The sequence below is a fragment of the Dendronephthya gigantea genome, unplaced genomic scaffold (assembly GCF_004324835.1).
Source record: "Dendronephthya gigantea isolate DGI-Jeju-01 unplaced genomic scaffold, DenGig_1.0 000010F, whole genome shotgun sequence".
NCBI classification, from domain to species: domain Eukaryota; kingdom Metazoa; phylum Cnidaria; class Anthozoa; order Malacalcyonacea; family Nephtheidae; genus Dendronephthya; species Dendronephthya gigantea.
In genome coordinates, this window is record NW_021163020.1 from 808,542 (window position 1) to 824,995 (window position 16,454).

The 16,454-nt window shown below is 37.4% G+C and overlaps 2 protein-coding genes across 2 annotated transcripts; one reads left to right on the forward strand and one right to left on the reverse strand.

Moving 5' to 3' along the window:
• Positions 1-1,590: 1,590 nt before the first annotated feature.
• On the reverse strand, positions 1,591-11,182 carry LOC114517997 (adipolin-like). Its single transcript, XM_028537866.1, has 9 exons — positions 7,870-11,182; positions 7,539-7,659; positions 4,450-4,566; positions 4,010-4,115; positions 3,845-3,891; positions 3,518-3,637; positions 3,161-3,351; positions 2,717-2,795; positions 1,591-2,559 (listed from the first exon to the last, which is right to left on the reverse strand). The coding sequence occupies exons 2-9, from the start codon at positions 7,632-7,634 to the stop codon at positions 2,461-2,463; spliced, it is 855 nt and encodes a 284-aa protein (XP_028393667.1). The 5' UTR covers positions 7,635-7,659; positions 7,870-11,182; the 3' UTR covers positions 1,591-2,460.
• Positions 11,183-12,903: 1,721 nt separating this feature from the next.
• Positions 12,904-15,616, forward strand: LOC114517998 (stromelysin-2-like). The gene is made up of 3 exons (XM_028537868.1): positions 12,904-13,725; positions 14,601-14,977; positions 15,161-15,616. Exons 1-3 carry the CDS (start codon positions 13,639-13,641, stop codon positions 15,459-15,461), a joined length of 765 nt encoding a protein of 254 aa, XP_028393669.1. The 5' UTR covers positions 12,904-13,638; the 3' UTR covers positions 15,462-15,616.
• Positions 15,617-16,454: the final 838 nt, after the last annotated feature.

The following is a 16,454-nucleotide window of genomic DNA, read 5'->3' on the forward strand; positions in this document are numbered from 1 at the left end:
AATCTATCGTTTGACCAAAGGCAAAAAGACCAGACCATTGTGAGGGAATTGGGCAATGCCGCAATGGCGACGTTGAAGAAGTTTATGACCAAGAGGTATTATGTTATTGTGACAGTCTTTAGATTCCTTCTCCTAATGTCAAGGTAAAGTTTAGAACATTTAGGGAAAATATTTATTCAAATCTTTATCAAGCCATGCACCCAAGCATGACGATATATAAAGTGTGTTCGTGAACGGAGATGATAGAATTTCCTCATGCAAGCTTAGAAAGAATAATATATATATAACATTAGATTATTTCACAATTACTCGTTATAGAATTCATATCTAAGGTGGAATGTCTCAGGGTAATAATATACGTTATGTATTATTGTTGAATGTTCTCGTCAACATTAACAGTGTTTTACAAAGACTCGATATTTGCCACGAAAGATCTAGACGATAGGCTAGAAAAGTTGTTTCAGAAATTGTGTGTGATAACTATCATGTGATGTGATTATAACCTCGCTTCAGCGACCGCATTGAAGTATCTTATCTGCCAGTAAGTAAGAAACCTCAATAAATGCAGTTCTAGCCACGCCAATGAACGTGCTTTTGAAATGGTTTTATAAACATTGTTGGCGCCAGGTTGCCTATAATAAAGTACTGTACGACTCATTAGCCATATGTTGGACCTATTTATGCTAAAAGTCACTTTTTCGGTCACGTGTTTATTGCATTTTTTTCCAACTCCTAACTAATCGAAACTTTTTGAAACTAACTTCAGTGCACACACAGGGAATGAGCCAAGAAACATGACGCGTAATGTATAATGATGTTTGTTGGTTAGTTTTAATTGACAGAGAGAATTTTCATCAAGTGTTTATAGGCTATAGTAATAATAACAGTTAAAGTATATATGTATATATACATATATGTTGAATAAATAACGGATATCCCGCAGTAATAACAGCGGTTCTCATATATATATAATTCTTGCTTGAATTTTATATTTCCGGGATCAACACAGCAACCTCTCATGGCAACGACAATACAAGCCATAATGGATATAAAATGGATATTGTGTCAAGCTTTCATCTTTTCTTCAAATTTTTCTAGAAACATGGAAGACTGAAACTGCAGCAGCGCATTTTGGGTTGTGAAGTTTCTAGGAAGAGTTCTTATATCTTTGAGTGGGGACGAGAGAGAAGCAGTTTTCAGGATAACATGTCGTTAACTGCTACTTGCGCTTCTCTTCACTTGAGATTGAAAGAAGTACAAGTGGTAGAAAATGACTATGTCAATAAACACATCAGCGTAATTGATCAAAACTATCGATGGTATCGAAGAATTTATAATGAAATATTACATCGTTATGTTTACCGAGGGGATTTTATCCTGTGAAGTGTACATTTGAGGCTAAAGAGATCTACGATAAAAAGAACTGGTTATAGCATTTTCCTGCATGAATATGCTGCGAAAAAGATCAATATCGTCTTTATTTTTGAATTCGATATTTGATTCCCAGATGAAGAAGCTGACTCATGTAGTGATGTCTAAAACACTTCTACTAGTAAACCTCGTAAACAATAAACGTTCAGTATTACTGCATAACGTTCGTTGGAGTTATTTATTTATCATGTATATACTTTTATTAAAAATATTGACAAAGGTATAAAAAAGGCTCAATGAGTTGGTTGAATTGATCTGCTAAGCAGACTTGAATTCATCTGAATCTCCCTGGATTGCCTTCAACTTATCCTGACAAATTATGTATAAATATTCTATAATATATATGTATAACATCACAAGAGTAATTTTACACAGTAGATACGCTTATTTACATTTAGATATAATAGTTAAGTATATATCACTAGATCATGCACAAAAACTTGAAAAGAAAACTTTTTTCGGTGACCTTTTAGCATCAGTAAATATATTCTTGTATATGAAATATTGCTGAGGATGGGACATAGAATAAAATGAAATCATCAAGCCATCCCAACACAATCCACACTTATTCTCTTGGCCATCCAACAAGGACGAGAGAGGCGTTTCTTTTCGGCAGCAACTTAAAGCATTCCTTGATTGGTTTCTGAAAGGAATCTTAGCATTTTCTTCGCTTCTTATTTCCAATCAAGTCTTCCCAACTCAACTCCCATCTTCACTTCGTCTGAGCAAAACACAAATCATTCGAATATTTCACCACAGGTCTTGCACAGCGTCCATACGCATGTCATCAAGGATAGCTACATGCATGCCAATCTACTTTACAAATAATAGCTTATACTTTACAAACACTATAGTCAGCAGTGTTTCACAGAGGCTTTTACGTTTTAACATTAAAAAAATGACGAAGAATTGAAGATGAATAACGTGTTGTCTCCGTCCTCGACATCAGATAAGTTAGATATAGCTATAGTTTTACTATAATAGTTCATTGATTCCGTGTTACGCAAAGATTTCTCAGAATGTCATTGATTATATTCCAATTAGCATTCCTGTAAACGTAGATCTCGCTTGAACAACCACAGGATTTCCGGAGTTATTATCGACATAAACGGAGACATGCTGGCCAGCCTTGACAAAAGAAAAATTATACTTTATGATTAAAACGCAACATTCTAGAATATTGGGCATATAGTTTGTCATAGTAACGCACATACACAAAACTCATGGAAGAAATAGAAAGATGAAGATAGTAAAAAAGACAGTTCTTCTCTGTGAACATACATACCGTCAACGATAACAGTCCTTCCACACGAACTGTGAACACCCGGCTGTTTGACGATAGTCCACTCACGGTCATCAATGAGCTATATGAAAGGACGCATATCACCTGTTTAGAACTAAAGGCTAAACATTTTATGAAACTTTCTCGAGGAGAAATAAAAGAAAATTCATTGATAGTTGACAGGATAAACAACGGTAGGCAGGTTGGCTTAGGTCTTAGGTAATTGGCGTATATATCAATGATTTAAAATATGTGAAAAGATTGACGATCAGACGCTTCCAAGGTTGTTAAAACATTATGATTCCACCCACTAATTCCATGAATGCAGCCTGAACAGCCACAAATTTTTCGTGTAAAATATTAGGTAAGTAATATTGGAAACATAACCGTCGTGGCCAGAGGCTTTATATTAAGGTTTAAATGAAGTAAACATAACTAATAACTTACGTATTTCTGTTACATTGAAAATCAATGCAAATGAGGACTTTGATAAGATCACGTGGTCGGAGACTGGCCTCTCTAAATCGGGCAATGTTAATGCCCGCAGAAAATCGGTAGATTGCCGTGTAAGGAACGGTGAACTGACCCGTACGGAAGTCAATATCATCCCCTCGGACAAAAGTACCATACTGACCAACCTGATAAGACCAGAAAATAAATCTATGAATCTATCTCAAGGAACAAAACTTAGGAAACAAGTTTTGTATCAAGAAAAAACACACAGCGATCATCATGTTGACAAACGCATTAGTAGTCCAAAGTTGAGCCATCGGCTAAATCGAAATACACAGAAGTACCACTCACATTGCTTTTATAGTTTCTAAGTTCCAACATGCTTTTCCTTGGAACCTGCACGTTATTTTTTAGCTCAATGTGGAACGCAGAAACAAGATCAGCCGCTCCAGTTGCCATTAAAGTCATCGCCTAGAAAACAAATGGCGAATAAGGATCCATGTAACTCTTTGTGTAAAAAAGAAATTAAATTGGTAAAATTATTTATTGCTGTGGTTTGTGATTTTGTGAACAGGAAGATTCTATGAACCTCTTTATCGCCAGAACTGTGGTTCAGGTTTAGATAATGCAGCAACATGCAGGCACAAATCAGGACATGTAATAAGTGCGCCTTATTACCTGATCGGAAGTCTCTCTTATTCGGCTTGATCTCCTCTGAGCTGTCGCTGTTGTTAAAGTTTAAAAATATGCATGTCAGATCATGAATACCTCACGGAGACAAATCCCATGATAAAGGCAGTATCAACCATCACTGCTCCCAGGTTAAGTGCTGGGATTTCGTACCTCGTATTAAGGTTCTAAATTTCGCCATCAAATGAGCTTCAGTCATTTCAGCTCCTGGTGGGCCACGTGGTCCAGATGGACCTGGAGGTCCCCGAGGGCACTTGCACTGAAACAAGGAACGCTAGTTGTTAAAAGTCTGCACTCCGCAGTCGGTATATTTGTGCAAAACCGCGCTAACAATTATGCATGTGTATATTCAGTTTGATTAATTTGTGTCAAAACATTAAATAAGAGATAGATGATGACTGCATAAAGTGTGGCACACTTGTTCTCTTCCATTTCCAATCAGTTTTAAATTGACTGACTATGTATAGCATAGGGTCTCTAACTCTATGTCCTGTTGACTGAAAGCTAGAATAGTGTAGTAAACAACGAAGATCTCTTGCAGTCATATGACTGAACTCTGTTTCATCAAATAAATATGTATAAACTAAGCTTACCACCACTTTTCCATCCTTCGTCTTGTACAAATTATTTTGTTTCTCCGAGGAACCACCTTCATAAGTGCTTGCAAAATTTTGAAATTGCAACCAAGTCTTGTGTGGGTTAACTGCATCCTTTGAAACAAACGAAGAGACAAAATCAGCTGACTGATACAACAACGTTAAAACCGATGTTTCAGTTCAGGTAATTCAAAGAAAAGAATTGAACAAAATATTTGCATGTACGTGCATGCACTTGACGAGGTGCTTTAGTCCCAGAAAAACTGGATCAACAATCCAATTATCGAGATATTAGCAGTTTTAAGGTAAGGCTTCCTTCCTTTGGTCACACAAGTGAATAAACAATTTTAAAATGTTTTCGGTGGGAAATCCTTTTTCACACGTCTTAGCTGTCATATTGTTTTCATATAAATATAAACTTTATGTACACGCTTCAACCATCTGTCGCAAAATTTACCAAAGAAGAACAGAAAGAGGCTACGAGTGAACAACATAGTTCAAACAATAACTGGACAGAATTACCCAGTACAAAAAAGCAGGGAGAACTTAAGCTGCAGATTATACGATCTACTAGTATTGGTTTGATACGCAAAAGGAAGAAGTAAAATTTGATCATAGTTGATTTGTTCATAGCAAATAAATCTTAAAAACTCGAGAGCAGAGCTTAAAATTAACAGAGAAGACAGCTTGCGTGCCAGAAATTTATCAATTTTTAATGAGGAATATCTAACAACACAACACCTTTTTGAAACTTCGCAAGGGGTCGCGAAAAACAAATTGTCAGGAACATATGTTTTACAGTTGGTGTGACAGGAGGTGCACTCGGAAAGTTACAATCTAAACACCATGCTGGATTTTCACACTGATCTAACAGGAACTTTCGTCAAATTCACATGTATAAACAGACCAAAGTGGAGATCAATTGCGGCCTTATCTGTTTCACACTCTCGTGAGTTTCCTGATCGTTCTGTGGCTTTAAAGGAAACCTGCTCATTTTTATTGCAGGAAAAAAAACCGATAACTTCGGTTGGAAAGACCAATTTTATTCATTGTACGCAATCTGAGCAGCTGTCTGAATATCGCGTAATAGGAAGACATAATGGAGTGTTATAAACTGCAAACAAAGGCTTGTGTGTGGTAGCACTCATTGTGTTAAAATAAATGTTCAAAACTGCTGTTTTAGGAATCTTAGACTTAATAAAGTGAGAAAATAAACACGGAAATTAGCTGGTATTGTTTTACAGTCAGTTCTTAAGAGGTTTTAGCCGTGGAATGTAGCTAATAGTGACAAGTATGCAAGCAAGCAATGAGTGATTTCGAGAGTCGAGGGAGTTATCAATCATATTTCGGGAAATCACATTTCACGGAAATCGTAGGGAGAAATTTAAAACATATACGAGAGAAAAAATATTCTTACTCAAATTGTTCATGTAAATTTGCATAAACAGCATGTAGCTAGTATGGCCATAACACATCATTGCACAACTTCTAATTAGCATATACTCCGCCGTAGTACTCAACGTAAAAACTTAATATGAACCGGTAATGAAGATGCATGTAAAAAATTTGTCAATTTCCTCGGGTATTCAACGTCTTACAAACTCGTCATCAGGGGCGTATTAATTTTAGTATAAACGCAAATTCAGGAGAAGAGTCGTGCTTTTAAGCGACTGCAGTTATTTTCCATAAGTCGACCTGAAACTGTTGTATGTGCATGCTGTACATATAGCCTTAGTAAGGTATAGTGTGATAGGATCGAATGACTCTGATAATCAGACGCTAGAGGTAGGTTATTGCTCCGAGTCAAAGATTTTCCTAACGTGATAAAGTCATGTTAATAAAAAGATCCAAGGCAACGATACGATGTGGCAACACTGAGATTTCCTCGACAGGCAGGCAGACGTCTGTGTATGATGTATGTACATAGCGATAAGATTGCAGTCGTGATGGCTTGCCATGCTTGGATATTGTAAAACATTTGTTGACTGATCGATGAAACTGATAACGCCTAACCTCACACAGGTTACTTCAATTTGTTTGAAGACATAAATGTCCTGAATCATGCAAAGATGGTATAACAGTTTATGCAACAGATACTTGTAAACTTTAAGTTGACTTTTGGGCGGTGCCCTCAAAACGCTTGACCATTGGAACACAAACTGAATGCCTTGTAACAGCCCGTCATGATTTCGAAGCCGCAGTTGAAATTTTGGAAAAAACCGGAACGTAATCGCGCTGATGTGCGCGTGGAATAAATTACAAGGCCATCTGTAAGAAATCCATTTACCACAGCGTATTAGTGCAACGTCTATAGTTGTTGCAGAGCCTACGGTTTAAAACATTATATTCGTGATAGATTATAGCACTTTTACAACTCGCATTTATCGAAGGTTAGTACGAGATAACCTCTGAAACCGCCGCCGTCAGCACAAATGGTGATTGAGGCCAAAATTAGTGCAAAAACCTCATCTAATAAATACGATCGGGGATATCATTAGCCCTACTTCTAACACTGAGTGTCAATATATATTACGGTATTAGATAACCAATGCATTTTTGTCCTATTTCGGACAAAGCTCAAAACGTTATCAATCTATTTATACAACATTTCTTTCATGACTAAAGTTGCTTTGATAATATGTTATTTTAGAACTGAGAGTTTTACGCTGTGATGTGAAAACAAATTTTTCTTTCTGCTAAACAGCCGCTGCATATCACAGATGATTTGCGCACAAGGAGATCGATAGCCCAGCAGGTACAGTTTAATTGACGAAAGCGTAACAGAGTGGAGATTTTAGACTGAATAGAATGAGCGGAGAATTTATGAATGCTCAACATGGGAAATATGGACAGTGGAGCCTTTTCGCTTGCTCACATCGGCTTAAAGAAGAAAAACGCTTGAAAAACGCCACGAATAAACCGTGACTTTGGTTCAAGGATAAGCCAACCTCGTACAAAGTAACAACGGAAACACTGGGAGAGCGAATAATCTTAACAGGTCATCAAGTTCAATTCTTACGCGTTCAGTGCAAACTTTACCAAAATCAGCATAAACAAGAAATGATATATAACTGTGAGAAACTTACAGGAGAATTATTTCTACTCCTTCGCTTCCTGGAGTGTACAGTACCCACAGAATACAGCAAAAAAACAGCGATAACTATGATCGTTTTTAAAGCCATCGTAGTTTGACGTCTTGTTGTTAACCTGTTGAAATAAACAACTATTAATGACATATTCGCAATAATTTCGAGAGTTGATCTAAGTATATGAGTTCCCGCAACTTGACGGTGTCGTTCTCAAGCGCTCTCAGGGAACGACACTTCAAGGCTATAGACACAAGAGCGCGCCACTCGAATTAGCGCATGATATGCCAATGAACATGAATTGATAATAAGCAATGACGCTATCACCAACCTTTGCGTAGAAAAATGTTTCTTCGGAGAGCTAATTTCTTGAACTTCCAACGTCCGAGAGGCAGAGTCAATAATGATTGATTACGGTCGGAAACAGGCGTTTTAAATGTGCTTCGGGGCCCCACTTATCGCGTATATCGTCGCCAATTAAACACGCGCATGAAATGCTAATTAGCTGCCAAACAACGAACGGAAACAATAACTGCAATCGTTGGTTTGGGGCTCCTAGCGCTTGAGCCAACGAGGGAACATAAAAAAATTCGTCAAGGACTCTTTCGTTCCTTTGAATGCTATTTATGCAAGTTAATCCTCGATACAAGCAATCGTATATGATTTCAATGCGCTTGACGGGAGATCAAGTATTGAGTTGTGTGTTGACCAATGAAGTCGCGCACTCAGAGTGCTTTGAACAAACAGATATATTTACACTAAACAGATATTTGGCAACTCGCACTCAACTTCACACATGGCCAACCTAATCAGGATTTCGTCTTTACTTTCGAAGGAATTGGGAATAATACACATGGGAAATAGACTTACATTCTAATACTAGAAGGAGTTGTAATGATTCTCGAATGTGCTTTATCGTAATCCAGACGACATAATATACATCAGGTTCAAGGTTAATGACTGAATGCAATCTACCCAAAGCCGTATCACCTTTAAAGACTAATTCTCCTAGATTAATCACCGTTTTATTTAGGGTTGATTTTTAGCAAAATTTCATCGCTTAATAAATTCTGCATGGCAGTGAAAAACGCCTCGAAAAACTCCATCCATTTTCAAAGGCTTTCCCCACATTTCTACAGCAAAAATCAATTACTGTAGGCAGCATTCAGAGGTCTGGAATGTTGAAAACATTTACGCTGATGTCATGGGAATCCGCAGTTACTTTGTTGTTTAGTCTGTTCCTATTATTATCAACACAATCATATTATTATCAGTATTACTTGATCTGAATCTTGCATTTTTTACAAATGGCTTTCTTCGCTGTTTTACGAATTCCAAACTACAGTAAAAACCAGGTAACTTTAAAAGAAAGAATGCAACAAATTTCAATAATTTGAAAGAGAAATTAAACAGCAAAAATGCCGGAACAGTTGAACAGACGAGTGAATTCAGGAACGGAAACTAGGGAACTGCATAACTATAAATCAAAATGAGTTATTGCTAATGAAAGCATTCGCGATTCATGTAATTTAAAGGTGATAAACAGTTAGTTCTACTGCTAAATTGTTTGTGCCACCTGCATGCGTGTTCGTAGTTTAAAATGGTAGATTATGGACAACAGCTAGGTATAATAAATCGCTCACAAATAGCCAAAAGTTGTTTGTGTGCTAATGTGTTGTTGTAATAGTTTTAGAGATTATGATATAATGCCTCAAATTCTTTCTGAAAGAATATCATGAGTTTTTAACAAGTAGAAATAAGCCGAGAGACAATCAAATTGTTAAAATGATTTATTTTTCATTGTTTAAGTGTTAGGACTTTTCAGCGATCACTTTGTTTAAATTTAGTCCATATACACGCGGTATATATTAAGGTTGCCTTTCAACCATCAAGCACTTCTGAAATCGTTTTCAAAGAGTAAACATTGGTTTGATCGTTTTATTTCTATATCCGGCATCAAATGTTAAAAACATTCCGCACACAGCTGTCAATAAAATGGTCACGTTTCTAAAAAATATTGGTAGGATAACATGAATCTCTTAGGTGTCACGTAACGCGCACGATTCTTTCGCGGGATTTACTCGATTATGAGTACGGAATAACGATGTTTTGAACAGATGGATCGAGAATGCTAAGGATGGAAATTGATTTGCTTTTTTAACATGGGATGGTCGCAGGAAGCGTTTGGCACATGTTTGTGTGTCTTAGACATTCCGCTGGACATACACAGTCTTTTGATTCGAATATGGTATGACCGCCCTTAATGAAAGAGAGCACCGCAGTAACTTCTGATTGAGGTGTCTTGAAGATAAAACTGATTTTATGAATCAATGCCATTATATTGTCCAGTTTAGAGTGGGTTGACTATAATTAGATCAGTCCTCAAAGACAATATCCAAGATGCAGAAAAATAGTTAATTGATTCACTGTTTAAAGAACACGGAACCACAGCGATGCTGAAGCGACAAAAAATATTGTGTGTGAACCCAAGCCTATCTTCTGTATTCGCAAATAAGAAGTAATCCTTATTTTAAGATAATCGTCGTTTTAGCTGCATACCTAAGAAGAGCAGCGAGTTACTAAGTGAATCAGAAAACCGAAAGGCTGGCGAAAAAAATGCTTCAAATGACTATCCATAATTTTTTAATCAAAACGTCAACGTTTTTGCCACTTGTAAAAAGAAGTTTGATATTGGGACTGATATCTCTCATGTGGCGTCCAAGCCAGTTTATATATCCTGTCCTGAGCATGTATACTAGAGGTATGATTTACCTTCTCTAATTGTTCTAGTCGATAAGACTCTTCTCACGTTTTGTGCAAAATAAGGTCAGCAATAAAAATATCGGATCAAGATCAAAGAAAAAACATAGTTCTTGTCGCTAAACTCAAAGTAAAAGACTTTGCTGGAACGTATGACGTATCGATATTGACATTCTCGCCTGCGGTTTGAAATTCAGCGGTGTAGAGCGCCTGTACCCCGGTGTAGGGCTGCGGCATAAGCATTCAAGTTAACCTCGCCTACCTGGGTGTAAATCTTACATTGACTAAACTGACGGTGGGGGCCATTTTGTAATGTGTGCGCCCCCTTCAAAATTTGCTTATGTCACCGTGACGGGCTTCTATAAAAACAAAGCGCGCTTCCTCCGAGCAGGAGGGGAGGACGTGTTGGAAGATCGCCTAAAGCGGGGGGGGGGGAAGCGGCGTTGTCTAATAGGTAGTTCAATCAAGGGTACTTTACATTGTTGGACAATTTTGTTGCCAGCGCAACAGAAATCAGGAGGTTATCGCGGGAACGAAGCGGAGCAGCAGGAACCTCTTTTCTGTTTACCACCCAAAGTCACTTATCGCACACGATGCGCTCAAGTATAGTTCTTTAAGCAAATGATTGAAATCAAAACAAGGATAAACATATGGATAAGCCTTGCCGTCAACATACCAATATACACATATATCAGTCTCATCATGTTCCATCGACTTAGGAAGTCTTAGATCACGTTATGAAACGATTAAAAATATTCAGCCCACTTTTTAATTGAACGAAATATCATACTCGTGTTATCTTACCTAATTAATCTTGTTGTGTATAAATAACGCCTCTCTCTCTCTCGTGAAATGCTGCTGCGGGCAACCAAGCCTATAAACACCTACACAGAAATATGAAACGTCCAACAAGAAGGGCAAACTACTTTGTTAACATTTTAGTATTGGATATCAGAAGTAATGCTAAGTTATTCGCAAAATGATAGCGCTTCAAAGCAGATTTCACCGACTCATTTGTAACAGAATTTAAGTTAAACCCGTAATGGGACAGCTATGGAGTTCTCCGCAGTGAAGAGCAATTAGTAAATATTAAAATTTATGTCAATCCCAAAAAGCCTACAGATAAAGATAGAGAACAAAGCGAGTTGAAAAACTTGGCGTTCTTTATTTGAAGGCTATTCTAGACTAGTGCGCTTTATCGTAGACGCTGTCTACTGCCTGCGCAAAACGTCATTAATACTTTATGTGGCCCGCTACGATCCTGACGGGATTATGACTCGGCTTACTGGATGGATTAGGCAGTTAGGCTGATGAATTCATTGATTTGTAGCGATTAAGAGTCGTTAAAAGGGTCCACGAAATAGCTGTTTTAAGGAATGACGAAAGATAATTGACAGGCAGTAAACATGAGCGGGTTGATAGAGCTAGAGGTCAGAGAATCTTTCCTTTGCCAAAAATGAATGTTTTACATCAATCTAAGGAACGTTTGCGCCTAATCTGAAGCAGAACAAAATGTGGCTAATCCTTTCCTCCTTAATTCATGCGAGTCTTGACAATGTCATACCAGTTTGTACAAGTTTTTTAAAAAAGAGTCAGGGTAATACGAATACCAGGAAACCAGGATCAATTGAATCTTGGTAGAATTGTATCGTATCTAACAGACATCTTCGAAATATTCAACAGTGTTTACCTCCGCATGCACGAATCCGGATACATGCACGCAAACAAACATTTTGGTGCGGTTTCACAACTTGACACGCCCGCCGCCCGACACGTATCAGGTTTCGTCTCGTTTACAGAGCATTTAGTGCACGTCTACATTATCCGTAAAGAGAAGAACAAAAGACCGTGCTCACGTTCTGTTGCAAGCGTCAACTTTTTTCATAGGTCGCGCTGTTTGGTTGCATGAGCTTCGCGAAGGCGGAAACATGCAACAAAACATGTGACGTGTTTTCAAGTAGCGATATAACTATGTCTATAGACTGCCAACATTAAAAAAGATCTGTGGTGCTATATATATGCTTTAAAAGACGGGAAATAGAAAGAAAATAGAATCAGACGACAAGGATGATACTCCCAAGAACAATATCACCGGATCTTTACACTACACCGTATAAGTCTAGAACGCATTTGTTATTACTGATAAAAAAAAACGGATCTTGTCTTCTGCGGAAAGCACTGCAATTACCTTCATAAACTGACTTAACTCTTCTCAAAAAAATACTTTTCGTAAGGTCATCATCGCTAGCGAAATCTAAACCCTTCACTGTATGAGAAAAAACCCAACGAACGCATAGTGTTTTAACTTGTTTTAACGTTTATTTTTATATCAATAAATAAATTCATTTCTTCTTGCGTGATATTATTTCTACTTTTCTTATATGGTACCGTATGAACCAACGTGATGAGTCTAATATTATATAATTTTTCAAGAGAATTAATTAATGTGGTCTCACACCCATCCATAATTAGTAGTTACTATTTTGAGAACAAGAATTATGTAAAAACTAGAAAAGTGTTTTTGAAATCAAGCCAGTCACCTTGGTGGTTTGAACTGCATCAACAATAAAGGCAAAACTTAATAATTCATGGGTCAGTTAAACAGATAATTTTAGCCTAGCTATATATGGTGTTCTCTCTCTTACTTGTATAATGACCTTGAAGACTTTATACCGACTTATCGTATCCGAGAATAATTTAATGAATAAAAACACGAGTATAATTTTTAGTACAGCCATTGCCGAGTGCAATCCTTCCTGAAACACCTTCATTATAGTCTCAAATCCACAATTTCTTTACATTCGTGATGACAATGAAGGTTATGAAGCTGATTCTAAATGTTAAATGTATGTAAGACAACCGCACATGTAAAAAAATATTTAGGATTTGGTTTGTATTATATTTAATGTGATTCTATCAACTTGTGATATAACTACTATATCAAACGCTTCGTTTTTATAATTTCTACGTGCAGTGTGAACGTCCTCATAAACGAGACTGTTGAAAACAGTTTATACGAGTTCCTTGTTTGGCAATAGCACACAATTCCGGAACTAATTTCATGATAAGGTTGCACAATGTATGGCGCATCGGAAGTTCTTGTACTGCTTTTCCGATTCCACGGGGTCTCAAGGAAAAACACGTCCTATTTTGCAAAACTTAATTGTCATACACCCTCAACGCAGTGGTTTTCATACCTCAAGAGAACGAAACTACCATATTTGGGCGTAATTGAATTACGTAGGCACAGTCCCAGGTGCTGGACTGCTGGTAATAAAAACCCAGCGTGGCTCTGATACAAGACAGAAGAAGTTGGGAGATTCATTTAGCGCACATCAAGATGTTTTTCAAATTGATCTTAACGTTGTGTCTTGTTTATCTTTCTTCGAATGGAAATGCGTCTAAGATGAGTAAAGACGAAGCAATGGTATGTATCAGCTGCGTATTATATTATTATAACGTGTTTAAAGGTTCGGCATGTCCATGCCACAAATCTCCTGGCGAACAAATGTGAGGAAAATTTTAAGCAATAAAGGCAAAACAACTTTAAAGCTTCTATAATCCGATCCGAGATTGAGCATCATTCTGCCGTATATACACTAGTTTCCAGGTTTCATGTTTTATGGGCTTATACCAGAGACGTATAGTGTAACTTTAAAAAACGGAATTTTCAATGGTTTATTTTCATATATGATGTAGCGATGCATTCTCACAATTGATGCAGCACAGCATTATCGGAATGCCACTGTCTTTGTCTGGATCTTTCGCAAGCACAAAGATGATAACAGTAGTTTTTTTCATCATACTTTGCGCTGGACAAAGGTCAAACTATGAAAAGAAATGCAATCATTGCCGACAGGCCCGACACTGCCCTAATCAGCCATGAATCCTGACCGATTTAGGCGTAAAAAAAAAACAGACTGGAGAATATTACTTTAATTAAAGGTTTTTGTTATTTCTGAATTGATATTCATGTTGCGTGTAGTCAAATGAGAAATAGAAATAGACTTTGACTCTGTAAATATGGATTCTAATTGCGTCAACCAATTTTTCACACCTCTTTGTGAAATCGCGCGCTTTCGTCAAAGTAGAAATAAATATATATATTAACACAATAAAAAAGCGTCAGGAAATGACACTCAACGCGCTTGGTTCCGCCGCGGTCACATCGCAAGCCTTGAAACAATGATAAAAGTAGTTTGCTCAAGGTCACCGAGTAAAGACTATGGTTTCGAGACCAATTCAGAAACCAACTTGAAATGAATAGAAGTTTATATGATAATTCTGCTTTACCTCCAACAGAAATATATGCAAAAATTTGGTTATGCTGATCCTGGTAGATCTGGTAACAGAGATTTCAGCAAAGCAATTGCCAGATTTCAAAGGTTTTTCCATTTGAAAGTAACCGGGAAAATGGATGAAGAGACTGACAAGGAAATGGAGAAACCTCGATGTGGTAATTCGGACGAGGTGGATGACACAGGAAGACGTGCAATCGCATTTAGGACTGGTTCCAAGTGGCGCAAAACAAGACTGACCTATCGTTTTCTTCGTAACTCAGGTGACGTGTCTGTGGCAACAATGAAGGCAACCTTTGTTAGGGCTTTTAGATTTTGGAGTAATGTCACCCCTCTTAGATTCAGCGAAGTAACATCAGGAAGGAGCGATTTTACAATCGTGTAAGTGTGTGATTTTACTGAATTAGGTTGATTTGACGCTAACCATGGCAACCGAGTGTAGGCGGGTTGTGGGTGTGCCCCATTGGGGGCCATTTTGCATTAGAAGTTATTCTTTAAATACCAAATATGGATATAAAAAGAAATTTTTTAAACTAAACATATATTTAATTTCAATCTTGTTAGGTTTGCCAGAGGAGAACACGGAGATGGCGCAGCCTTCGATGGGCCAGGCAGAGTTTTAGCACACGCATTTTTGCCTGAAAACGGCCGGGTGCATTTTGACGAAGATGAAAGGTATACAGTGAATGGAGCATCTGGAATTGATCTTCTAGCCGTGGCTGTTCACGAGATTGGCCACGCTCTGGGTCTTTATCATTCCAATGTCAGGGGCGCGATCATGTGGCCCAGTTATAATGGATATGATCCAAACCTTAGATTACATAGAGATGATATCGAAGGCATCCAATCCTTGTATGGTATGTAAATATACTGCACCGGTACTTCTGCTTTAAGGAGGCTTTGGGAGGGATGCAGTTTAAATTTCTTCTGTGGCTGTGACTAAATATTACTTCTAGTAGTTTGCTTGTTCAACGCTGCTGTTTGTAACGAATTCATTGTTTGAAACACTTCACCAAATTATTAAACGTTAATATAAATAACTCATGCTCAAAGTTATCATTTATTTTCTTATTTTAGGCAGTGGTACAGACGGCGGTGGTACTGGAACAGGAGGTAATTATCAATACCAGTCCGTCGTCTATAAAAGCTCGTCCCGATTCTCGACTAGAAAATCCAACGTTCCAATCAATTCATTATTTCCGCAAAGAAATATACGCACTTACAGAAATCTTTCCCTATTTCCAGCTTCTTGTTGTGATAAAAATACAAATTGCCCATCGTGATAAAGATAATGTACATAGTTTCCACATACATCTTGTCATCAAATGTAGTTCAACCAACTGCTTAAATAAACATAGAACAAACGTTCTCAACATCTAAACCCAATCTTCCTTGCCAACCCACCGATAAGACAATCATTGTCCATGTAGTCTTGAACGAAACTGCACCAAAGTTTCAACGACTGATATTTTTCTATAGAAACATGTATGGATAAAAACAGAAGTTGTGAAAGTTGGGCAGGAAGAGGGTTTTGTGAAGGAAGATTTGAAAACTACATGAAAGAGAATTGTGCGAAATCTTGTGACAATTGTCCCGGTAAGGAAACAAGTGCTTGAAATTTTACATGGATAATTATGAATAGCAGTTTAATCTTGTTTCCCAGGCTTCTTTTTTCGGTTAATAAATATAAGCAGAATATTCATATTCAGCCACCTTATAGGCAGAAAAACGAACCTACGTCAGTTTTTCAAATTTTTAACAATCGATTTTTTTCTAGAACCATGTATGGACAAAAACAGAAATTGTCAAAGGTGGTCAGGCAGAGGCTTTTGTCAAGGAATATATGAAAATTACATGA